The sequence below is a fragment of the Cetorhinus maximus genome, chromosome 16, assembly GCF_964194155.1.
Source record: "Cetorhinus maximus chromosome 16, sCetMax3.hap1.1, whole genome shotgun sequence".
Taxonomy (NCBI): domain Eukaryota; kingdom Metazoa; phylum Chordata; class Chondrichthyes; order Lamniformes; family Cetorhinidae; genus Cetorhinus; species Cetorhinus maximus.
Window position 1 is genome coordinate 58,295,043 of NC_135894.1, and position 25,695 is coordinate 58,320,737.

The window sequence follows — 25,695 nt, forward strand, 5'->3', positions numbered from 1 at the left end:
TTGGATTGTGATTTACAATTATCCCCATCCAGTTCTGTTGAAACAGGCAGCATGCTGCCTCCACATTTGAACTATTTCAGCATGCAGCTGAGTGTGATCCACACTGCTGACTGCATGCTGAAATGGGAGTCCCCGGCAGCATGCATGGCAAGCACCTGTTACAGTCACTGTGCACATTTGTTTCAGACAGCCTGCGCATTGAAAAGGCAACCTGTTGCTCTTAAAGGAGAACGCTTGATCATACCAAAGCTGTTGCAGACTGTGGAGGAATTGGGTACAAGGAAAAACACACCAAGGCATTAGTACAGGAGTTGCAAAATAGGACAGAAGTATTATTTCCTCAGTATGCCTAGAGGCCCTCAAGGAAAACACAAGAACACAAGAATTAGGAGAAGTAGGCCATTCGGCCCTTGAGCCTGCTCCACCATAAGATCATGCCAGATCTGATTGTGGCCTCAACTCTGCTTTCCTGTTTGTCCCCCATAACCCTCGACTCCCTTGTTTATCAAAAAATCTATCTAATTCAACCTTTAATACATTCAATGACCCAACCTCTACTGTTCTCTGAGGAAGAGAATTCCACAGACTAATGACCCTCAGAAAAGAAAAATCTCCTCAACTCAGTCTTAAATACAAGAGCCCTAATTTTTAAACCGTGTCCCCTTGTTCTAGACTTCCCCACAAGGGGAAACATCCTCTCAGCATCCACCCTGTTGAGTCCTCTCAGGATCTTATATGTTTCAATAAGGTCACCTCTCATTCTTCTAAATTCCAACGGGTATAGGCCCAACCTGCTCACCTTTTCCTCATAACATCTTCACCCAGGAATCAGTCAAGTGAACCTTCTCTGAATGTTTCTAATGCAATTATATGCCTTCTTAAGTAAGGAGACCAAAACTGTACACAGTACTCCAAATTGAGCCTCACTAAGGCCTTGTACAACTGTCGCAACACTTCCTTACTTTTATATTCAATTCCCCCTGCAATAAACACCAACATTCCATTTGCCTTCCTAACCACATGATGTACCTGCAAAATAACTTCTTGTGATTCATGTACCAACACACCCTGATGTATGTTCTGATGTCTCTCTCCATTCAAATAATATACTGCATTTCTATTCTTCCTGCCAAAGTGGACAAGTTCACATTTTCGCACATTATACTCCACCATCCAAATTTTTGCCCACTTAACCTATCTAAATCCCCCTGTAGACTCTTTATGTCCTGACAACTTTTTTCAAACCTATCTTTGCACAATCAGCCAATTTAACTAACATACATTCCGTCCCTTCATCCAAGTCATTGATATAGATCGTAAATAGTTGAGGCTCCAGCACCGATTCCTGTGGCACACCATTACGAATAGCTAGCCAACCTGACAAGACCCATTTATCCCTACTCTCTGCTTCCTGTTAGCTAACCAATCCTCTATCAATGTTAATAGGTTATCCTCTAAACCATAAGCTCTGATTTTGTGTAGTAACGTTTGATGTTGCACCTTATTTGGAAATCCAAGTGTCTACAGAGACCACTTTATCTACCTTGCCTGTTACTTGCTCATAAGACTCTAATAAATTAGTCAACCACTATTTCCCTTTCGCAAAACCATGTTGACCCTGCCTAATCTCATTATGATTTCCTAAATTACCTCTATAATAATGGATTCTAGCATTTTCCCTGACAGATGTTAGGCTACCTGGCCTACAGTTTCCTGCTTTCTGTTTCCAATCCCATCCACTTTTCCCATTCACTGGGACCTTTCCAGAATCTAGGGAGTTTTGGAAGATCGCAACCAATGCATCCATTATCTCTGCATCCACTTCTTTTAAGGCCCTAGGGATCAGTTAATCAGGTCCAAGGGACCTATCGTTTTCCCAGTACCTTTTCCCTAGTGATTATGATTGTTTTAAGTTCATCCCTCCATTTTACTTTTGATTTTCAAATATTTTGGGATTTTTCTGTGTGTCTTCTACAGCGAAGACAGACACAAAATATCTGTTCAATGCTTCCACCATTTCAATTATTAATTCCCCTGTCTCACCCTCGAGGGGACCAACACTCACTTTGGTTACTCTTTTTCCTTTTTAAATACCTGTAGAAACTCTATCTGTTTTTATATTTCTAGCTAGCTTTCTCCTACAGCATTGCATGCTTGTACTGTATTTCTCGCAGTATGATACACTTTTCTTTCAATTTGACACTATCATTAACTTCTTTAGTTAGCCACGGATGATGCATCCTTCTCATAAAGTCTTTCCTTCTCAATAGAATATATCTTTGCTGAGAGTTATGAAGTATTTTCTTAAATGTCTGCCACTGCTTCTCTATTGTCCTACCTTTTAACCTATTTTCCCAGTTAACTTTCGCCAACTCTGTCCTCATACCCTTGTAACTCTCTTTATTTAAGAGATTAGTTTAGACCCAAACTTTTCACCCTCAGACTGAATGTGAAATTCTACTGTTATGATCACTGCTACCTAGAAGCTTCTTTACTATGAGGTCATGAATCAATCCTGTTGCATTGCATATTACTAGGTCTAAAATAGCCTGCTCTCCATTGGCACTAGAAAGTACTGCTTGAAGAAATTGTCCCAAATACCATAAACTCATCTTCCAGGCTACCTTTATAAGCTGATTTGTTCAATCTATATGAAGATTAAAATTGTCCATGACTATTGCAGTACCTTTCTTACAAGCCCCCATTATTTCTCCCTGTATACTCTGTACTACAGTGTAACTAGTGTTGGGGGACTATAAATTATTCCTACATGTGACGTATTAACTTTGCTATTTCTTATCGCTAGGCAAACCAATTCTACATCTTGATCTTCTGAACTAAGGTCATCTCTCACTACTGTACTAATGTTATCCTTAATTAACAGAGCTATCCCACGTTTTCCTAGCTTTCTGGCTGCAGACATGCTGAGAAGTACAAGGTTGGAAAGTTTACCTTTGTTCCAGTCACAAAGACAACATTCCTAACTTTGATAAGAGTTGTTTCAGTCCTGTGGCAAGGGTGGAAACCTGATTAGTGGGATTCAAACATGGAGTTCCTGGAAAGCTGGGAACGGATTTGGGAAGTGACAACACATTCAAGGACTTTGGAGAGGAAACAGAGGTTGGAGATGGGACGGAGGTTTGGAGATATGATGGTAGTTTGAAAGGATGGTGGAGTCAAGGGTTGTTTTTTTGAGGATTGGTCTGATGATGGCAGATTTAAAGGGAAGAGGGACAACACCTGAAGAGAGAAAATCATTTATAATATTAACTAACATGGGGACCTAGAGGGAAAGTTGGATGATTAGCAGTTTAGTGAGAATAGGATCAAGGGAAATGGAGTGTCACATGGACAAGATGAGTTCAGAGAGAGCATGAGGGGTGACAGGGGAAGAAACTAGAGGTGAGCTTTATAGAAAATTTCGCCAGGTGGGCAAGTGGAAGGGAATGACACAGCCGAAGCAGCTGATCAAATGGTCTTGATCTTAGTGACAAAGAAGCTTGTCGCACTAATTCCTGGTGGTAAGGGTGAAGGGGACAGGAGAAAGAGGTTTAAGAAGACTTTTTGCAGAAAGGAAGCTGGGGGTGGGGTGCTATCTTTTAGGATTCATCCTAGAACAATGTGAGGCGAGAGCAAGCGATTGTTTTAAGTGGTCTGCGGCTAAATAAGTTTTTTGCCATTTCCTTTCAAGTCTGTGTTCATTGGATTTAAGGGAGTGGAGATAAGGGCCATACCAGGTTAAACATCAACTGCAGGTGATGGACTGTTAGCTCCTGCAGTTCCTGTACATCTCCCTGTTTGAATGCGGGACCTGAAAAGCCACATGCGTATAGTCGATGGCTCCCTCCAACATTGGGAATCCTGCTATCCTGGTAAAGCATGTGCCTGCTCGTCCTACTTCTCTCCGATAAAATAGATGATAAAATTCATCTTCTGGCATACAGACTGTCTATTACATCCCTGATGCAACAATGGGTGGTGAGCTGGGAAATATAGGCTAAGTCGCCTGCTCCAGCCTGAAAGGATCCACTTGCATACAAATTGAGGAAAAGGCGGCTTGGCTGCTATGCCGCTCTAGGTCTAGTTGAAGGAAGCGGCACAGTTCAGTGACCACCTCCCTGGTGAATCATGGACACCTTACGCTATGTTCCTGGTTGAGATGGATGTCAGAAAAATGCACCCTGAACGTCCCAGGCGGCTAGAGCCTTCTTTAGAGAGCCCTCTTCCTCCTCCACTCTCTGCACAGAACTTCCCTTCTCTGCAGCTTCTGTTCCATCTCCCTGTCATGTTGCAGGCCAAGATGGACTGAAACTACAGCCCCTGTAACTCTAGCATACTTTCTGATGACAGAGCAGAAAACTCTTCCAACATCCCTGTCAGGATGCAACAATATTGCCTCCAAAATCCAACAAATCATCAAAACTCCTCCAAGATTACACCATAATATTTTCACAAACATCACAAGAGCAAAAGTAAGTTAAAAGCACCTCACCTGCAAGTTAGATGGTTGAACCCTTAAATAACATTAGTTGGGGATCCCTTGTGCAGTTGTGTTCAGCTGTGAATGAACAGGAGAGGCCAAAGTGTGTGGTCCAAAATGGCTGAACGTGTTTTAAGCCAGCCAAAGAGGCTGATTAACATCACGTTTTGTCCACTCTGCAGGATTCCAACACATGTACGGTGCTCCCATGCTAGCTGAGTGGGCTGCAGTGGTTATTGGATGTGATTCGACCAACAGTTGGTTTCTCTTTCAGAAAGCTCAGCATCACTACGAAGAGGGAGACATAGGCCCTGATTTCCATGCTTCATTCCATGTTGTTATGAAGGTGGATGGGATTGTGAGCTTTGTTTTGATTAACAGTTTTATGAGCAGTTTATAGGAAGAAAGTTTATGAAGAGGTTTTTAATGGCTTTAATTTTGACTATTTTATGAACACTTAAGAGGGTTAACTTTTTTCACATGGAGTTTGAATGGTTGTGTGTTTTACTGGCAATTTTATGGGCAGAATTTTGCCCTTGGCAGGCTGGGGCAGGTGGGGGCAGTCGGGAAGGCGCCCGCCGTCTGCGATCGGCACTGCACCCCGATTTCAAGCTGGCGGGCCAATTAAGGCCCCTCCAGCATGAAACGTGAGCAGCAGCGCTGAGCATTGCATGTGCGGGAGGTGTGGGGGGGGGAAAGAGTGTGAGCCAGCCGAGCGTGAACCTCACGCTTGCGTTCGAGTGAGTGCTGCATAATCTCCCAGAGGCACGGGGCTGCCTCAAGGAGATGAAGAGATATTAAAAAAAATGTTTTAAATAAAATGTAATAAAACATGCCCCCTCATGTGACTTTGTCACATGAGCAGGGACATGTTATTAATGGAAAGTTAACATTTTTATTTTATTTTTATTTGCTTTTGGAAGCTCCATCCTGCCTGTGGATGAGGTTTCCAAAAAAATGCAAATGCCCCTTGGCCTTTTCGCCTGCCCGCCAACCGTTAGGATGGACGAGCAGTGAAAACTTTATGTTAATTGATGACTTAATGGCCTTAACAGGCCTTTTAGTTGTTGGTGGGTGCGCTGCCAGCTCCAGCGCGTGCCCACTGACCGAACTGGCACACTCGGTAAAGGTCAACGCGCGTCATTTCATGCTCGAGTGGGTCGAGCGGTTCCCGCCCACTGACTGAAAATTTCTGCCCTATGAGCTCCTAAAAGGATTAAAGTTTTTTTTGAAGAGCTTTTTGAATAGCTGTTTACTTCTTTTTGACAGTTTCATGAGCATCTCAAAGATTTCCCAATATTAGTAAAGGGCTGGTTTCTGTCTATAATGGATACTGGGTGATTGTGCATCAGGGCTCTAGAGGGGACATTGGGTGGGTGCAGCGTGAAGGCTGAGAGCTAGGGTGCCTAACACTCATTTACAGAACTCAGCCGATGTCCCAGGGAACCAAGGCTGGCAGGATCCGTCTGCCTCGGGCATGCTTCAGGAGACAATGGCCCTGACTCCAGCCGGTCCCCACCACCTTGCCATGGAAATAGCATGGAAGCGCACTGCTGGGCAGGAGACAGGATTGTGATGCCGGGAAATTGCCTGTCTCACAATTCCCACCTTGAGGATGAAAATTTGGCCATAGAGTGAATGTTTCCATTTGTGGGGAAGAAGAAAGGCTCGAGGTCATCAATGTAAGAAAATCATAAACAAGGCAAATAGGGAATTCAGAAGAAACCAATTTACCCATGACTGGAACTCACTACTGCAGGGGGTAGTTTAGGCAAATATAATAGAAGTTATAATTGGAACAGACTTAAATATGATTTACTCACTATAATACCTAACTATTGTAATTAATAGGGTGGCGGAGTCATATTACACTATTAAGCTAAAATTCTGAGGCCAATACTTCAAATTAAGTGCATTTGAGACTTTGTAAATTGTTACGGGATCTGACTTACCTTAACGTAGGGTGGAGCTTGGTAACTCCAAGTCCCGACCAGCCTCGGGAGTTTCCGCGCAAGTGCGGATTGAGGGCTGGCCGCACATGCGCAGCCCAGCATTTGAAGATTTTCAGGACGAGGACAGGGGCCCAGTGCGCCTGCGTGAAGAAACAGAAAAGAGAAAGAGCACGAAAACCAGATCATGTGACTGAGCAGCAGAGCACCATAATTGAGAAAAGTCCTAGACAGGGGACAGGGAGATATCCCAAAGAGGGAACCCAGGGAGAGGGGACAGGGTGAGGTAAGAAAGAAAGAACAAAAGATGTAAAGAAAGGCCCCAAGTAGTGAAAGTGTTGTGACTGGCAGGTTTTACCAGTGAAGGCTCAGGAGAAGACCTGGAGATCTGAAAAGGTAGCAAAAGGTTGGTGATTCCTTGCTGTGTGCTGTTGGGAAAAAGGCAAACCATTAGAACAGTGGTGTTCTGCTCAGCGTGGCCAAAGAGCTGAAGTTGTGCCTGTGAGTTGGTGCTGAGTGCAGACTTGGGAATTCAGAGGAACACGTCTCGGGAGATGAGATTGGAACTCTCCAAATTGAGCTGTAGTTGAGGTATTCCAAGTCGGAGCGACTTTTGGAGCGCATTCCAAGGCTAGATCTTTGAAGGTGAAGACAGGAACCCCTCATGAGACAGACAGAGTTTCAATGAGATTAGTTGACTCAGTGCTTACTGATGTCTGGGTGAGTTGCTGAGAAATCCTTGGGACCTGCCTTGGTTGCATTTGCCATTTATTGTGCAGTATATTGTTTGATCACAGTTTGCCTGTTAACTCACGTGTGCCTCATATTAACCCTGAATGGCAGAGTATAAGAGAGATATTGCAAATTGTTTTATCTTTCTGACTTGGTATGGTAAATGTTATTTTGTTTGTTCAAAAACCATTAAATTTTGTGGCTTTATTCTCTTAGCAAATGTCTTGGACCTCAAACTTTGTCTACTTTAAACAAAAAGTTACTGGTCCTAACTGCGTAATACCAAAATCCTGGGGGTTTGGCCAAGGATCGTAACAATTTTTATAGCCAGCCCTCACAGGCCTAACAAATGGGCTGTAAATAACATCAGACCTCTCAATCCAGGCTCTTCTCTAGGATCTGATGGAATTAAGGTAACCTCCATTCATTTAAACTTCATTCATTTAAGATCCGAAGTTATATGCAATAATAGGGCTCAAAGTAAACAACAATGTTCATTCCATAGAGGTCCCTAGTCAGTATAAAATAATTTGTCACAGCTCTATGACAACAACAAAAGAATCATCAAAACAAATGGATTCTACTGTGGGATAAGTTTAAAAAATGCAACTTTATTCAAAGTAATTCATTGGTTATTTTTAACATCACAGGTAAGGAGGTGTTTTTAAAAGGTCTGAAGTTACCTAACCACACTTGTGGTACAAAGTTAAGAGGAGGAACTCAACAGTTAATTAAGTTTCTTCTTCAAAAGATATTTACCCCTGTTGGAGTAAGATTCAACAGGTACTGATAGTCCTCACCAAAAACTCTCCGAGTTGGTATGATATTCAATGTGGAGAGCAACACAGTGTGTTTGATCCCCATTCAACTGCATTTTGTACAACATGCTTTAGAATAAACTTAACACAGTCCTAAACACTGAATTTTGCAGGCAAATAAAACTTTTGAAGGATATCACAAGAGTTTGCCTCTACAAGTTAGTTCAGACATTCCAGTGAATATTCACAACCATGGCAGGGGTTGGGGCAGGAAGTGGAGGGTGCGGCAGTGGATAAGTTCAGTATGAGATGTCTTTTGAGAGTGGGAGTGAGGCTAAGTCAGTAAGGTTAATATTGATGAATCATTAAATAGGGTGGGATTCAGAGGTTTACCAGTCCCTGTGAGTACTCAAAGTGTAAGAAGAGACATAAAGAGACAGTTAGCGAATAAGATGGAGCTGGGTTGGGGGTGGGGAGAGAGACTGGCCTAATAAGGGGAAAGTTGTTCATCTTAAGTTCAAAGATAGCCAGGAACTAGAAGAATGGCCAGGAAAAATTCAGAAAGATTTTTACTCCTCCTAAGGTCCCCTCTGCCAGTTCGATTCACTCCATGTGATATCAAGAAACAGCTGACGGCACTGGATACATGCAAAGACTATGGGCCCTGACAACATTCCAGCAATAGTACTAAAGACTTGTGCTCCAGAACTTGCCACCCCCACCCTGCCTAGCCAACCTGTTCCAGTACAGCTACAACACTGGCATCTACCCAGCAATTGGAAAGTTACTCAGGTATGTTCTGTCCACAAAAGGCAGGAAAAATCCAATTACCACCCCTTCAGCCCACTCTCAATCATAAGCAAGTGATGGAAGCGGCCATTGATAGTGCTATCAAGTGGCACTTAGTCAGCAATAGCTTCCTCACTGATGCTCAGTTTGGGTTCTGCCAGGTCCACCCAGCTCCTGACCTCATTACAGCATTGGTCCAAACATGGACAAAAAAGCTGAACTCCAGAGGTGAGGTGAGAGTGGCTGCCCTTGACATCTAGGCAACATTTGACCAAATGTGGCATCAAGGAACGCTGGCAAAACTGGAGTCAATGGAAATAAAGGATAAAACATTCCTGTGTTTGGAGTCATACTTAGCACAAAGGACGGAGGTTGTGATTGTTAGGGGTCAGTCCCAGGACCTCACTGCAGGAGTTCCTCAGGATAGTGTCCTCGGCCCAACCACCTTTGGCTGCTTCATTAACGACCTTCCCTCCATCATAAGGTCTGAAGTGGGGATGTTCGCTGATGATTGCACAATGTTCAGAACCATTCGCAACTCCTCAGATACTGAAGAAGTCCATGTCCATATGCAGTAAGACCTGGACAACATTCAGACTTAGGCTGATGTGTGGCATGAATATGAGTTGCCACTTAAGTGCCAGGCAATGACCACCTCCAATAAGAGAAAATCCAACCGTCCCCACTTGACATTCAATGGCATTACCATCGCTGCATCCTCCACTATCAACATCCTGGGGTTACCACTGACCAGAAATTCAACTGGGCCAGCCATATAAATACTGTGGCTACAAGAGTAGTTCAGAGACTGGGAATTCTGTGGTGAGTAACTCACTTCTAACTTCCCAAAGCCTGTCAACCATCTGAAGGTGCAAGTCAGGAGTGCAAAGGAATATTCTCCACTTGCCTGGATGAGTGCAGCTCCAACAATACAAGAAGCTCAACACCACCCAGGACAAAATGTGACTGGCACCCTATCTACTACAATAAACATTCACTCCCTCCAACACAAACGTACAGTGGCAGCAGTATGTACCATCTACAAGATTCACTATAGCAACTCACCAAGGCTCCTTCGAAAGCACCTTACAAACCCACAACCGCTACCACCTAGAAGAATAAGGGCAGCAGATGCATGGGAACACCACCACCTGGAAGTTCCCCCCCAAGCCATTCATCATCCTGACTTGGAAATATATCGCCATTCCTTCACTGTTGCTGGGTCAAAATACTGGAACTCTCTCCCTAACAGCACTGTGGGTATACCTACACCACATGGACTGCAGTGGTTCAAGAAGGCGGCTCACCATCACTTTCTCTAGGGAAATTAGCAATGGGCAATAAATCCTGGCCTAGCCAGTGATGCTCACATCTGCGAAAAAATAAATATAATTAAGAGGAACGTGGCATTTTGTTTCTATTGTTCTTAAGGAGGTTTCTGTGATTCACTGAATCATTGTGAAATTTAATTACAACTATTACTGTATACTTTTCCTTTCTGTTTGTGAAATAAATCGCCTTAACAAATCATATCTACCCATTCAATGAAGTGTTTCTCAGTCTATCTTCAATAAGATTATGGGGGAATATCTGAGGGCAAGTTTGAAAGACAAGGGAGAGAAATTCAGCATTATTTTGCACAAGTTTTCAGGTCTAAAATGAAGGTTATGGAGACCAATTTTCATTGCAATCTCCATGTTCAATATCTCCTAAAAGTACACCAGCTGCCAAATTGGAAGTAGCCAACTTTTTGGTGTGTATTGTGCCTGCCTGAAACTGGGGTTAGGCACCTCACATTTGGATCATAACACTGGTTGTAGGACCCTAATTAAAACTGATATACAATTAGATCAAGCTTGTGTCACACATGCTCTGCACAGTTGTATCAGGTCTTGAGCGATCTAACCAGCAGTCCTTAATAGGTCTGCTGAAGGCCACTCAAAAACAACGAGAAATTCATCAGGCCCTAATCAGTGAGCTGTATCAAGCTGCCTGATTGGTTTCCACAGCTGGTCTATTTAATTCAAATAAGGCCCAAGTCCAATCTTGATTGTTCCTCAGGGTGACCAGACATGCACACAATGCTCCCATTTCATTGACTTGATGCCTTTTTGGTTGCGGCAGGTCCAATTTTTCAACTGAAGTATTCACTTCATTTCTCAATGAGGATTCCCTAGGTAACACTATCTCATGATTAGATATTGGGTACAGACATGCTCCTGGACTCAAATGAGTTATAGCACTTCGAAACCAGAGCAGACCTGAAACTTGTACTCAAGTACTTAAGCTGGCTACTTTAACAGCATGCAGATTCATAACGTCAATATTTGACTTAATTCTGGTTGAAAAAGCCAGTAAAAAATAAAATCTCTGCTTTCCAATGATATATTTCATAATGGCATTTGGTTAAAATTTCTTAAACTTTGAACATCAAATGCTTACAATGCACAAACATTGTTAACTGAAATGTCACATAAACATAGCTTGTGCTTGCTGCCAGGAAAGTCAAAGAAAACATGAAAAGGTGAATCAGACATTGAGATGTTCCTCTGTATTTAGACAGATTTGACATGCAAAGCAAGAAATAAGCTTGTGCTTTTATTGTGAGATCAGGTGAAGGATCAATGATACCACAGAGGGAAGAAAAATTGAGTAAATCAATAATTACATCATTTTAAAAACCTGTGGATTATAGGAAGAAGTCAATATGAAGGAAGACAATGATTTTCAACAGTTTCATATTACCAGTAATTTCTATATTCTGAAAAATAGCCATTAATACCACTTCTTCAAAAAAAAAGTTGCATGGAATGAACCCTTTACATGACTGGTTCTTAAGTGGGTCACTGAATGCTACACCAACTCGGTCTTCAAACATGCTGCTCAGATTTTGGATGTTATGAGAGGATGAGGCAAATTAAACAAGAAATTATGTATTTTACCTCTGTATTAATCAAAAACTTGCCAATCATATATTTAGCTCTCAAGCAGTTATGTTTTGCCGCCCCTGAGTATTTCGGTTTAGGAAAAAAATCATTTTGCAAAGATGGAGCTTCTAATGCAAACTCTTAAGGTTGTATTTGCTTTCAAACAAACACAATGTAACCATTAAAAAAATCAATCATTCTTTTTCATGCTTGGGTCCATCTTTGCAAACACTGCAAGCAAATGCTTAAAGCTTGCTTTGGAAAACTCACAATTTGTGGATAGTTTAACCTTCGATGTTGAACAAATTTGCTCTCAATGTCACTCCAGCGTTTGTTGAGCTGGATCAGCTGCAGCTCCAGTGCCTTAGCAGCTCCTTTCTTTGACAGGCTCTGTGCTTGCCTGCACACTGCATTCAGGTCTCCTCTCTTCTCTTCCAGTTCAGCATCCATCTCCTAATGAGTAAAACCATAGGGCCCCAATGCAGTTAGCTAGCTATTGTCTCACCTTGTCAAAGAAAAACTAAACAATGAAACTGAAATAAACCATTTTCAACTTCCTTATTCAGGCTCTTATTCTTGCATGAGCAGACCATAATTTTGTTATATAACTGGCTAAAAAGGCAATGTCCAAAATAACATTAATTTCTTTTTAAAGAAAAGGCTCTCCCTAGCTTTAGCAAACCACAAATAGCACTGCAGAATATCACCAAATGGTCCATCTTCATGGGCGAACCTAAACTTGGTGCATTTATCCTGAAAAATGGGATGTTTTAAGTTACTCGATGCAGCATAGAGCAGATTCAAATTGCACTCATATATACACGTGATAGGTTTGTTCTTCTCTCAACCAACTGCATGGCGGTGGTGCTGGTGATGCATTGCCAACCTGATTGTGGCTATCAAAAAACAAGCAACTGCTTATTTTAGCCACCTGTTAGAAGTCCAATGCTGACATATCTGAGCTCCTTTTATAAGCTTATGTTGGCTCAAATTTCATAGTCAGCGGTGTAATGACAACACTTGCTGCTGACCTCAAAGAAAGTTGACCACAAAAACCTAGTGATCTCTGTAGTGTGGATTTCCCATTTTCTGATGGCAGTTTGAATCTGCCAGTAATTTAAGAGGTCCTCCAGGCACCCAGCATCACTGATGTCATTAAACAGGCTAAGCAGCCAATCACATTATTCTCACTATTCTCACTAACAGAAAATTAAATGTTTCACTTTTAATTAAAATTTCATGGAGAATTAAATAAACGATCGGGATAAACATAGGATTAAGGTAGAAGTTGAAATATAATAAAGAAATGTATTAAAAAAAACTTCTTAAAAATGTAATTTTTTTTCTTTTATTTTGGAGAAATTTGACATTCCACAAACATTAAGTTAGTTTTTTCAGGGCCACTGAAGCTATTCAGATGTAATTATGAATTTAATGGGCTGTTAAAAACTCAGTTACACTTCATGCAGCAAGGTGTAATATTTTCCAAAGTGTTTTTACACCGAGACCAATCACATAAAAGCCAAGCTTTCATCAGTTCAGCAATTTCAATTTGATTGGAGACTGCAGAGGTTTCACAAGCGTAGCCTATGGGAAAGCCTAGAATCTCTGACAGCTACTTCTGGATTTGTCTGTATGCAGAGTCTAGAAGCTGCTGTCAGTTTTAGGGCAGTGATGGCAGTGAACACTGACAGTTTCACTCTCATTAATACCACAAAATCTGGGCCATCAGTTTGTTTCAGCTGGAGAAAACTTTTGTGGTTCTTGATTGGGAATTGCCAGTCCAAATTTAACCATAAAACACTATAAAGGACATTGCCTTCTTAATTTCTAAATTACTAACCTGGATAGCGATATCAAAATTAGTAATAGCCTTTTCAAAATTTAGAATCCTTGCACCACAATGATCATAGTCTTATAAGAGTTAAGAAGGTTTCCTTCAAGCTGAAATAATGTTTAAATTTAATAAGTAGCTCCCTACAGCATCAGCATGCCACTTTTTTTCTCTTTTAGCTAATCTACTATTGTAAACTTTTAAATCTTTTTCCTCATTATAAAAATAGTCTGTTTACCATCAAATTTTCCAAATGCATGTTAATCAAAATGACAAAGAAAGTAAAGAAGCGAAAGGAAATAATGGATCATAAAAAAGCGTGGTTCTGCCATGTGTAAATAAATCCACAGAGATGTGGCAACGACAGTGGTGAAATATGCTCTGAGCAAACAAGTGACAGAGAAGATACAGTGGTAAGGCATACTTATATTCAGACAGTACAAGAATTGTATAACTGTCCCTTAACTATTACTAGTCTAAAGACAATAACCAGACAATCAGTTTCCTGTAATAAATAATCAATTAAAAAGTTTACAAAGATCGCATCACATGGGTCACCGCACACGAGAAATGCAGTTCTGATATAGATCTCCATTTTATTAATATCAGTCAGGAAATTTCTATTCCAAGTTTTATGTGGGCTGTAAGATAGAACTAGTGGCAACTGAAACATCACAAAAGTATTTCCATTGGATACCATAATGTTATGAAATCCAAAAATCAATTAACTTCCTCCTTCAAATTCTTTACCCCACAAAACTTTTATTAATACCCACACTTAAGAAGTTCAGCAATATTACTATAAATGTCAATTATAAGCAACAGCAAATTCATATACGCTGAAAGAAAACAATTACAAGATAAATTCAGGTCCCTGTATCAGTAGGATATGGGCTACCATCAAAACCTCAGTATATAATAGTTAAACTCTCTGGCTAGAAAAAGTGCACTTAGAAGGTACAAGATACACTGTAACAGAATATCACCACATCTTCAGTTGGAACCAACTTTTTTTTCCTCAGATTGTTAAGAAAAAGAGAAACGCAAACACCTGTTTTTAAAAGAATGTTACCTTCATCTTCTGGTCATCTTTGGGTTCTGGAAGACTGGCTAACCTTTTCTCAATGTCATCCAACCACTGCAAAAGATTGTCGGCCTGCTTCTTGTACTGATACCAATGTGGAGAAATCTCCAGCGCCTTCTTTCTCCTAATAGATCTCAAATCCTGTTTAAAATGTCAATGATTATTGTTTCATAGCCATCACATATTAAGAGCACAAAGCATCAGAAACACTCATCCTAAGCCCGCACTCATATCATTATTTTTTCCCTCTTTGTGTTTCATTTTGAAGATTTTGTTAAAAACCAATTAACTCTGTTGATGAAAGAAAGTTAACACTTCAGGCTGATGGCCTTTCATCAGGCCTACCTTGCTGAATCTACTTTGCCTAAATGGAGTAGGATTTTCCTGCTGGTTTCGGGGCCCTGATATCAGGTCCAAATGGGGATCCTGAGCCCACACTTGCTTGGAGCCAGACCAGCAGAGCTATTTTCCTGAAGGCAGGCTCCTAATTGGCCATCTCTGCACTCACATCCCATTATAGATGGTAGGTGGACGCCTGATGCTGCCAGACCATCAGAGGGCCAGCAGCTCTACAGTCTTGGTAGCTCCTGCAATAGAGGTGGGTGTTGCTGAGGCAAGTAGGAGAATGCAAGGGCACCTCAAATGGAGGCTCCCTTGAAGCCAGAGAAAAAAAAAATAAGAGGGAGGGAAGGCAGTAGACCGCTTGGATTGGGGAGAAACCCCACTACTCAGATTATTCGGGATGTGGGGGCATCTTTTGGTGCCAGAGGCAAAGGAATGTAGCTTTTGACTCCGATAGCCCACCGGTCTGCTGCAGAGGCACCATCCCCATTAAGAAGGTGGCCTCCCCAGAGGATGGATCAGGGGGGAGGGGTGGGGGAGTTGTGGGCACTCCACTACTGGCAAAATGCTGGCAGGGCTGGGAAGTCTTCTCCAATTGGGGCCTTAATTATGTCAATTGGCTGCCTCCCTCCGATGTACAGACAACTAATCCACATTTGGGTGCCCATTCCTGGGAAACCTCCCTGGCAATGGGAATGCACAGGGAGTCGTCCCAACCCTTACCTTCACCATTTCCCCCCCACTGAACCCCGTCCCCCACCCCTCACTTCCAAGTTGCCATCAAGGGACTAGGAAATTTCTGCCTGTTAACTTTGTTTCTATCTCCAAAGATGCTGTCTTCGTACTTTGCTGGCTGTGTTGTAACCAATATGATTTTCTCTGTTGAGATGTTCGCTGAAGAAGTCTAAGTCTGCTCTTAAGCTTGAACTTGAAAGCAACAGGTGGGAAAATCATGGGCTAGGTGCCTGCTATTTTCCACTATCTTCTGCCAAAAGATAAGGTCCCAACTGGCAGTGCAATCTCATAAAATGATTCACTTTATACCAGCCTCAGATTCGGGAAACCCTTTCTGCCCCTAATCACAAATTCACTCACATCCTGTTTTGTGTATGCAGAATTTGCTTGGAAAAGAAGTTCACAAAAAGTACTTTGACAAAGATATTAATGACCATCCAACCCCCTCTCCGCAATAGGGAGGAAAGCATCCAGTTTCGGGAGGTTGGAGATACTAAAGGGTTGTATTCGGGGAATGCATCCTCAACATGGTGCCCACCTCCTTTTATACAGCAGCAGATGTTGGGACATTCAAGTGTCCTGCTGTGGACATGTGGAACATTCAATGAACATCTTTAAATTGACTCCCATTTTGAAACCCAACTTAAAATTCACTGCTGCTGCTGCATGAGTTTCCCAGGGGTCAGGAATACCGGCAGCAAAATGGAGGCAGGAGCTGCTGGTTTCACAACTGAAGAGCCTTTTCCAATACTCTTTGTGGGTCAGCAGTCCCTCAAGGAAGTGAGGAGGCTTCTTCAAGGATTATCGATCATTCCCCATCCTGATCCTGGCCTCTCTTCCTTCTCCCAGTCACTGCCTCTTTCTCTCACCATTCCCCACCCCACCCCACCCACGATCCTGGCTCCTCTACCATCCCCCCCATCGCTGTCTCTCTTCCTGGTCCCTATTGCCAAGGACTGCCTGACGGGTCCCTGCCAGTGGCCTCCTGCCACTGGTGTCTTCTTTTGGTCACTGGCTAGACTGTCCATTTGGCTAGATGCCGATGGGAAATGGAACTAATAAATGTTAATGATGTCCTCTGTTAAGTTTGTGATATAGCAGTATTCTGGAGAGCATGGCGGGGGCTGTACTCTAATGCATCCTGAGCTACCTAGAAATCAGAAGGACTGATTCAATGCTATGTTCAATGATGATCCAATTATGGCTTGCTTTTGGCAGCCATATCTGTGCTATCTTCAGTCTATGACTGGCACAAAAATGTAATGAGCTGGGTCTGAAGGTGGTAGCATTTTCCTTCCAGGAGTTATTCTTCCTTCATTTTTTAACTGCCCCTTTTATCCACTGACTTCCGATGAGCACTTAGGCCACAGCATTGGGGTGGGGTGGTTGGTGGGGGAGGGGGTGGCGGCTGAGTGGCTGCATGCTTCCAATGAAAAGCCAATTGTACTTGTGGAATCCAGCAGTGCAATGTCACATTGTTCACAGGTAACAAATATTAAGAGTCAAAACTGCTGCATCCAAGAGAAGCAAACTGGATGACTCTGTGGATGTCATCATCACTAGTCTGCAAAAAACTGAACGGATAAAAATAGAAGGCTATGATCACCTTGATGGCTACCCACAGTGCCATCCAGCTTGCAAATATCTGGAAATCATTCAGTCACAAATGGCACAGTTGGCACTACCTCTTGGCTCAACCACAGCCTCTAGGTCATGGGTCCTATATCCTAGGATGATATACCCAATGGCTTGTGGGCAGTAAGAAGCTTTGGTGAAACTCATCTTCCTCATCCAAGTCCGTATCAAGAATAGAATACAATGGGAGATTGTATTCTGTGTTCAGGGGCAAGTTTGGTTAAATCAGCTGCTTCCTGCATAGCTCCAATATCCAAATTGGAAGGACCAAAAGAGAGCACCAACAATGATATGCAAAAGTTGAACATTATTGCTTCTCCTGTGGAATTATAATGGTATTAATAAGGCAAAGTACTTTTTCACCCCCTTTGTGTGCATGAACAGAGAACCCCCTCAAGCAACACATTTTGGAATTGAGAACAATCAGAAAACTTATATATTTTATATATATATGGCCTTTGTTATCATCTTTCTCTCCATTATCCTCAAAGTAAGCCTTTACGACAGCAGTGAGCTATATATAATGGACCATACCTATATATTATTAGGCTGATATCATTGAGCAAAACAGTGTGAATTATTTTGATGCTCAAATTGCATATATGTATTCTGAATTCGTCCTCTCAAACTCTAGCCATATATTCAGTCTAACCTTCAGGACTTATAGAAAAATAAATTGTTTGGAGAACTAGACACATAACATCTCACTTGATATTTTTGACATTAGTCGTGGAAAAATTATCTTGAAAGGATATCTGCAGCCATTTTTGCTGGGCCAACATATGATCTAATTCTGGCAGGAACATTCCAAAAGAAGTATATGTATGAGTGGAGATAAGCAGAAAATTAGCACATCAATGTACCAAAATACAAAACAATATTTAATTCCTACTTTTTGAAGGAAATTTGCAGCTGCTGTTGATTCAGGTATTGCTGACTGATCATACCTTGAGAATATTAAATTTAGCCTGCAGCATCTGTTGTTTCATTCTAATTTCTTCTCGCTTTTTCTCATTTGTGACACTCTGTTGCAAAGTGTCTCCCATTTTTGCCAGTTCATTCATTCTCCTCTCATCAACTTCACTCTGTAATATTAATAAGAATTGCAGGAAACAAACAGGTCATAATTTGGAAACCGCAACATATATACTTTTGCATTGTTAACTTTTCATTTGCTACCTCCAGTAGCAACACTTGCCCCTGCTGCAAAGGAACTTGTAGCAGCTACTTGAGCAGTCTGCAATATCAGCCCATAAAATCTCCAATCATCCGTAATGATGGTCTGAATCAGTACTGAGCAACTATTCAAAATTTCCCTCGTGTTAGAAAGAAATACAGTTCACACAAGTAATGGTCAGTTCCAATCTGAAGAACAATTCAAGAAAGATGAGGATGTGGCTGGAACATTTACTATTATGCAGTGCTGCCATACACAAGTCAGTGGAAATTGTAATATAAGGCAGTAATATGAATAGTAATGACCATGGCAGTAAATACAGCATCTCTTATAAATCTATCAAAATAAAATTTATATTTTAAATTAAGGGGAGAATTTTGTGGCAGAGTGAATTAACACCTGGTCCTTTCATTTGAGGCTGTGAATCCAACACGACTGATGGGTTGAATGTCTCCTTTTTTGGCAGCTGTAAGTTCCTAGGTGAATTGAGTTGGGCAACCAAAATTCAATTAATAAGGGTAACTGAATAAAAAAGACTCAAGTTCTTAGGCTTTAACTCAGATTTTACATTGAGAAAGGTCTAGTTGCACGGAACAATGACAAAGCATTTTGTAAAGGAGTGCCACTTCGTTAAAAAAGTGCCTATTTTTGTTATTAATTTGAACATTTCTAAACTAAGGCTATAAAACTATTAAAATGTCATGCCACATGATACAACTACATTAAAAATAACGCAAAGTTCTTCTCTTAAAAGTAAAAACATTGCTGAACCCTGGAGGCAAAATTGTTCCTGTTGATAATTTTAGCAAAATTACCTCACTATAGCCTTGGGCCAAACATGGGCAAAAGAGCTGAATTCCAGAGGTGAGGTGAGAGTGACTACCCTTGACATAAAGGCAGCATTTGACTGAGTGTGGCATCAATTAGCTCTAGCAAAATTGAAGTCAATGGGAATCGGGGAAAAGCTCTCTGCTGGTTGGAGTCATATCTAGCACAAAGGAAGATGGTTGCAGTTGTTGGAGGTAAATCATCTCAGTTCCAGGACATCACTGCAGGAATTCCTCAGGGTAGTGTCCTAGGCCCAACCATCTTCAGCTGTTGCATCAATGATCTTCCTTCCATCATAAGGTCAGAAGTGGGGATGTTTGCAGATGATTGCACAATGTTCAGCACCACTTGTGACTCCTCAGATACTGAAGCAGTGTGTGCCAATATGCAGCAAGATCTGGACAATATTCAGGCTTGGACTGATAAGTGGCAAGTAACATTTGTACCACATAAGGGCCAGGCAATGACCATCTCCAAAAAGAGAGAATCTAACCATCAGTGCAAAAGTCAAGGCTGAAGCACTTACAACTAAATTCAGCTAGAAATGCTGGGTGGATGATTCATATCAGCCTCCTCCTGAGGCCCCCAGCAGCACAGATGCCAGTCTTCAGCCAATTTGATTAACTCCAGGTAATATCAAGAAAAGGCAGAAGGCACTGGATACTGCAAACACTATGGGCTCTGAAAACCTTCCAGCAATAGTACTGAAAGTCTTGTGCTCCAGAACTAGCTGTGTCCTCAGGCAAACTGTTCCAGTGCAGCTACAACATTGGAATCTGCCTGGCAATGTGAAAAATTGCCAAGGTGTGTCCTATCCACAAAAAGCAGGAAAAGCCAAAGTGGCCAATTACCAACTCGTCAGTCTACTCACGATCAGCAACATGATCCAAGGTAATGTTGATAGTGCTATCCTGTAGCACTTACTTAGCAATAACCTGTTCACTGACACTCAGTTTGGGTTCTGCCAAGGCCACTCAACTCCTGACTTCATTACCATCTTGATCCAAACATGGACAAAAGAGCTGAGCTCAAGGGGTGAGGTGAGCATGACTGCCCAGAAGGAAAAAACAGTAAAAACTGGGAAATAAAAATACTGGTCCGAACTGGTCTTGTATGCTTTAAAATGGAACACTAGTAAAACTGGGAAATATGAGTGCTGGTCCGAACTATTTTTTCCCTTCTAGGTGCCCTTGACATCAAGGCATCATTTGACTGAGTGTGACGTCAAGGAGTCTCAGCAAAACTGAAATCAATGAAAACTCTCCACTGGTTAGAGTCATACCTAGCACAAAGGAAGATGGTTGTGGTTGTTGGAGGTCAATCATCTGTCCTGGAACATCGCTGCAGGGTAGGGTCCTAGGCCCAACCATTTTCAGCTGCTTCATCGATGACCTTCCCACCATCATAAGGTCAAAAGTGGTGATGTTCCTGATGAATGCACAGTTTTCAGCACCATACGTGACTCATCAGATATTGAAGCAGTCGCGTCCATATGCAGCAAGACCTGGACAATATTCAGGCTTGGGCTGATAAGCAGCAAATAATATTTGTGGTACACAAGTGCCAGGCAATGGCCATATCCAATAAGAGAGAATCTAACCATCTCCTATTGACATCCAACAGCATTAACATCACTGAATCCCCGACTATCAACAGTCTGGGGGTTACAATTGACCAGAAACTGAACTGGGCTAACCATATAAATACTGTGGCTACAAGAGCAGGTCAAAAACTGGGAACACTTTGAAGAGTAACTCACCTCCTGACTCCCCAAAGCCTATCCACAATCTACAAGGCACAAGTCAGGGGTGTGATGCAGTACTCTCCATTTGCCTGGATGCATCTAGCACTCAAGAAGCTCGACATGAGATAGGACAAAGCAGCTGCTTGATTGGCACCCCATCCACCACCTTCAACATTCAGTTCCTCTGCCACTGATGCACAGTGGCAGCAGTGTGTATCATCTACAAGATGCACTGCAGCAAATCATCAAGGCTTCTTTGACAGCACTTTCCAAACCCGCAACCTGTACCACATAGAAGGATAAGGGCAGCAGATGCATGGAAATACCATCACCTGAAAGTTCCTCTCCAAACCACTCACCATCCTCACATGAACTGCCTTGTTAACAACACTCTGGGTGTACCTACACCACATGGACTGCAGCAATTCAAGGGGACAGTTCACCACCACCTTCCCAAGGGCACTTAGGGATGGGCAAGAAATGCTGGCCTAACCAGTGATGCTCACATCCCGTGAAAGAATAAAAAAAGAGTTTTCAATTCTGAAGTAACATGGGAAAACAATGACTAAATATAGTACTTTTCACTGAAATGTAAAAAATGCAATACACGAGGTTAAAGTAAATTATGTAGTTTGTTCTGTGTTAGCTGAATAAGCACAGTAATTGAACTAAATTGTGGCATTAATGGAATATTTGCCTTTCTGGCACAGCCTACAATTACCCAAAGGTCTCGGGCCTTATCACACTTTGCAAAAGATACTGTTGAACAGTTTCTACTTAGGTATGACAAATAGTCAGTTGCCATTTCAAGACCTCTTCCATTTGCAGTGCTCCTCAATATTTTGCTAGATTTTACTCTATTTAATTTCCTAAATATATATTTGCTCATGAATTAAATGCTACATTTTTTCAAAGATATAGATTTTGTCACATTTGTGAATCCATAATGATCATTAATTAAAATTGTTCTAGGTGATGTCCTCCTGTGTACTTTAATTGTTTTGTTCTCTTTTTCTTTGTGTGTTTATCCAGTTCCAGTTCCTTTGCTAATTTTCTTGTTTATTTCTGCAATAACATGCATAATAGGATGGAGCAAGCCATTTAGTTCCTTGAGCCTGTTTAGTACTCAATTAGATTTTAGCTAATCTGTTTCTTAACTCCATCGATCCACCTTGGTTCCATAACCCTTCATACTTTTGCCAACAAAAGCAATAGATCTCAGTTTTCAAATTTTCAATTGACCTAACTTCAACAGCTTTTGGGGGAAAAGGTTCTAAATTTCCATTAACCTTTGTGTGGAAGGTTACCCCTGAATGTCTAATTCTAATTTTAAGGCTTCATCCCCTTATTCTGGACTCCAACACCAGAGAGAATACTTTCTATCAATCCCATCAAAACCTTTTGTCATCTTAAACACCTCGATTAGATCACCCCTTAATCTATTATACACAAGAAAAACAAAACTGATCAGTGCAGTCTACCCTTATAATTTAACCCTTTTCGCCCCAGTATTATCCAGGTAACATTCTAAGAGAAACTGTTCTCTCCTGGTGTATCTTGAAAAGTTTCAGATAGAGTCAAAGAATGAGACTTTAGTTGTTAGAAAATACTATCTTGTTATCTAGTTACAGAAATGTAATTTGACTATTTTCAACATCTTACAAGTTCAATAGTTGTTCTACCAGTTGCACCCTAATATAAGATAAAGTCAATAGGTAAGAGGTCATTGCTTTTAAAACGTGTGTGTCAAGTGATCTGCAATTAGATAAAACCGAGAAAAATATAAAAGGCAGCAAGCACTTAAAAGTTTGAATTAATGAATAGGGTATGACATATGTTATTGTGGGTTTATCTCAGGACTCATTGGCTTCTTACTCTGGAGGAGATCTTGCTGGAGGCAATGGTCTTTTGTTCAAAAACATTTATTTATTTACATGCTAACTATTTACAAAGATTAAATAAGACCAAGACATAGCTGGAGCTACTCCCTGAGGTGCTTCACAATAATCTTCTCTCAGTGACTGACATCACTGTGACACAGTTCCCTATGCACATGCTCAGTGGCTATCATTAGAGTTAACCCTTTACTCTACATGACACAAGAAACTTCATTTTTGATAAAGTGCACAGAGATTTCCAATTTTAAGAGAAATAACATCCATATATAAGAAATGACAGTGCTTTTTAAAAAAAATGTATTTTCTTCAAGAACAAAATTGGTTTGGAAAATCATAGAGAAAATTAATTCCATGAATTCCTCTGAACTGTTCCTGCTCCATCTATCGTAACTAATGACCTTATCCAGTTTCTAAAAATTGCTATGTTCTTACATTGCAAACATATGTCAGTGACATATGTTTACTGGTGAAACATCATTTACTATTTTAAAGTCCATAGCCATGGAATAATTACAGGAAAGACAAAAGTTCTTTTAAAATACAAATTTACTTTCAGTGACTTTAGATTTAATAATTTCCCATATGGTAAAAGTTTTTTTTCTCTAAAGAATGAAGCAGAATGCAAGGTCATTTACCAGCACTGGTTATGTCATACGTTAGACAAACCTCACGTTGTAACACAGCTAGTTTTTGTCTCAAGTATCTTTACTATTAACAAGCAGTGAACTTTTAAAGGCAGCTTTTCATTGAGAAGTGCTTTATAAAGAGTGTAACAATTACCTCTCTCTCCCCTGATCAAAATGGCAACCAGATGAGAATTCAGCCCCTCGAGCCTGCTCCACTATTGAATGAGATTATGACTGAACTTCTGTATCACCTCCACTTTCTCAACCTATCCCCATAATCCCTTGATTTCCAGGTATCTATCAATCTCAGCCTTGAATATATTCAATGACTCAGCAGCCATAGACCTCTGGTGTAGAGAATTTCAAAGATAAACAATGTTCTGTGAAAAAATTTCTTCTCCATTGCTAAGCTAAAATTTATAATACAATGATTACTCGTACTCAAATGTTCCCTGCGACACTTAGTCCACTTGGCTCACCTCATTCTCCAACACCAGATCCAGCAATGCCTCCTTCCTAGTTGGACCAAGAATATACTGGTCAAGGAAGTTCTCCTGAGCACTCCTCAGAAATTATTTGCTCGCTTATCCCTTTAGTCTAACATTATCCCAATTGATATTTGGGGTTTGAAGTCCCGAAAATCATCACTCTATAGTTCTTGCATATCTCTGCGATTACCCTCCAGATTTGCTCCTCTATCTCTCTCACTATATGGATGCTGATGGAATACACTCAGTCTGTGATCTCGGATATAAATATATATCATCTAACCAGGTGACTCAATTGAGGGTGTCACATGTTTATTTTTGCTCAAAAATGTAAGTACGTTTAAGAATTTCATGTATGCACTTTCATATGTTAGTGCATTCATACATCTAAGAGTTCCTTTGAATCCCCAGCACGAAATACCTGAAGTTTGAACTCAGAATTAAAGGATTCAGTGTGGAGAAATGACTGGTGCAAACATGATTTTCTGGTCCTACAATTCTCCTTATTTTAACAAGAAACAGCATTTTATGAATAGTGACATCTAGGGACAGAATATCAATTCAGTACCAACTGCCATTTTTCATCATTATTTTCATTCTGCTCGCCAATTCAGACACCATTAATCGTTTGCATGGTGTCCAGGTAGAAGGTCGGTCATTAGCTCAGTGTTTGGTTACATAGCTAGTCCTAATACTGCAACTTCTATTCAACTAACCATCTCTTTCTCAAAATCCCCTTCCTTCAGACTCTCTCCTTGATGTATTTCTGCTTCCAGTTCATCCATCATTTGCTGGATATTTGTATCAAACTGTTCCAGCTCCTTTGGAGAAACCTGAAGGATAAGAAAATGTAATTATTAACTGTTATCTGCAAACACGTCTGTGTCCGAATGGCCCCACTTCACAGTAAAAACTGTAGGTGACCTACAGACTCTATTGATAATATTTAGAACATTTCAAACCATACATTCCTTATAATCACAGGTGTTTATGTCTGTTTATGATTCCTGGTATAATTGAACACAGCGATTTCAGTTCAGAATCTAAAGCAGTTACTTTAAAATCATCTATTCTAGTACAATTACAAGTCATTACGATTACAGGGTCTCCCACTTAGGCTAGCAGTCAGTGCTCACAACTTCCAAGAGAGGCATGCCCCCTGCCCTCCCATTTCATCAAAAATCGAAGTGTGAATGATTCCATCAATCATGCAAGGTTGCAAAAAAGAGTAACCAAAGCCAAGAAACAAAGCCAGGCAAACACTATCATTTGGTTTAAGAGAACACCCTTATGACTTGGAACCAAGACTGAACATGTTCATAAGAAAAGCTATTATTACCCATACGATAGGCTTTTCTTCATTCGTCTAATGATATGTACCTACATAAGCTGTAAGTATATCATCCAGTGAAATATGTCCTGGGGAATTTACATACAGAGCGCACACATGAAAATGTCATTATTGATAGATGGCGGTTCACAAGGGAACTGATTTTCATACACAAATGCAAGTCAGTTCCAAATGTAAAACTCACCACAAAATAATGCATTAATAGTACCAAATGGAGGAGATTTTCAGATTGGGTGGCAATTATGTGGGATATTGGCTCCCACGGCACATTACCAATTAAAATAACTCAATGTGCAGGCAAAAACTTCAGATAATCGA

General features: G+C 41.0%; 1 protein-coding gene across 6 annotated transcripts in view; it reads right to left on the minus strand.

Moving 5' to 3' along the window:
- The window catches only part of dmd (dystrophin), a 1,945,510-nt gene that overhangs the window by 958,798 nt on the left and 961,017 nt on the right, over positions 1–25,695 (minus strand). For all 6 annotated transcript variants that reach the window (XM_078559857.1, XM_078559853.1, XM_078559852.1 and 3 more), the window contains exons 37-40: positions 24,743–24,859; positions 18,213–18,350; positions 14,542–14,694; positions 11,906–12,088 (exon numbers count right to left, since the gene is read on the minus strand). In XM_078559857.1, the coding sequence (XP_078415983.1) occupies positions 11,906–12,088; positions 14,542–14,694; positions 18,213–18,350; positions 24,743–24,859 (591 nt within the window). The remainder of the gene's footprint in view (positions 1–11,905; positions 12,089–14,541; positions 14,695–18,212; positions 18,351–24,742; positions 24,860–25,695) is intronic.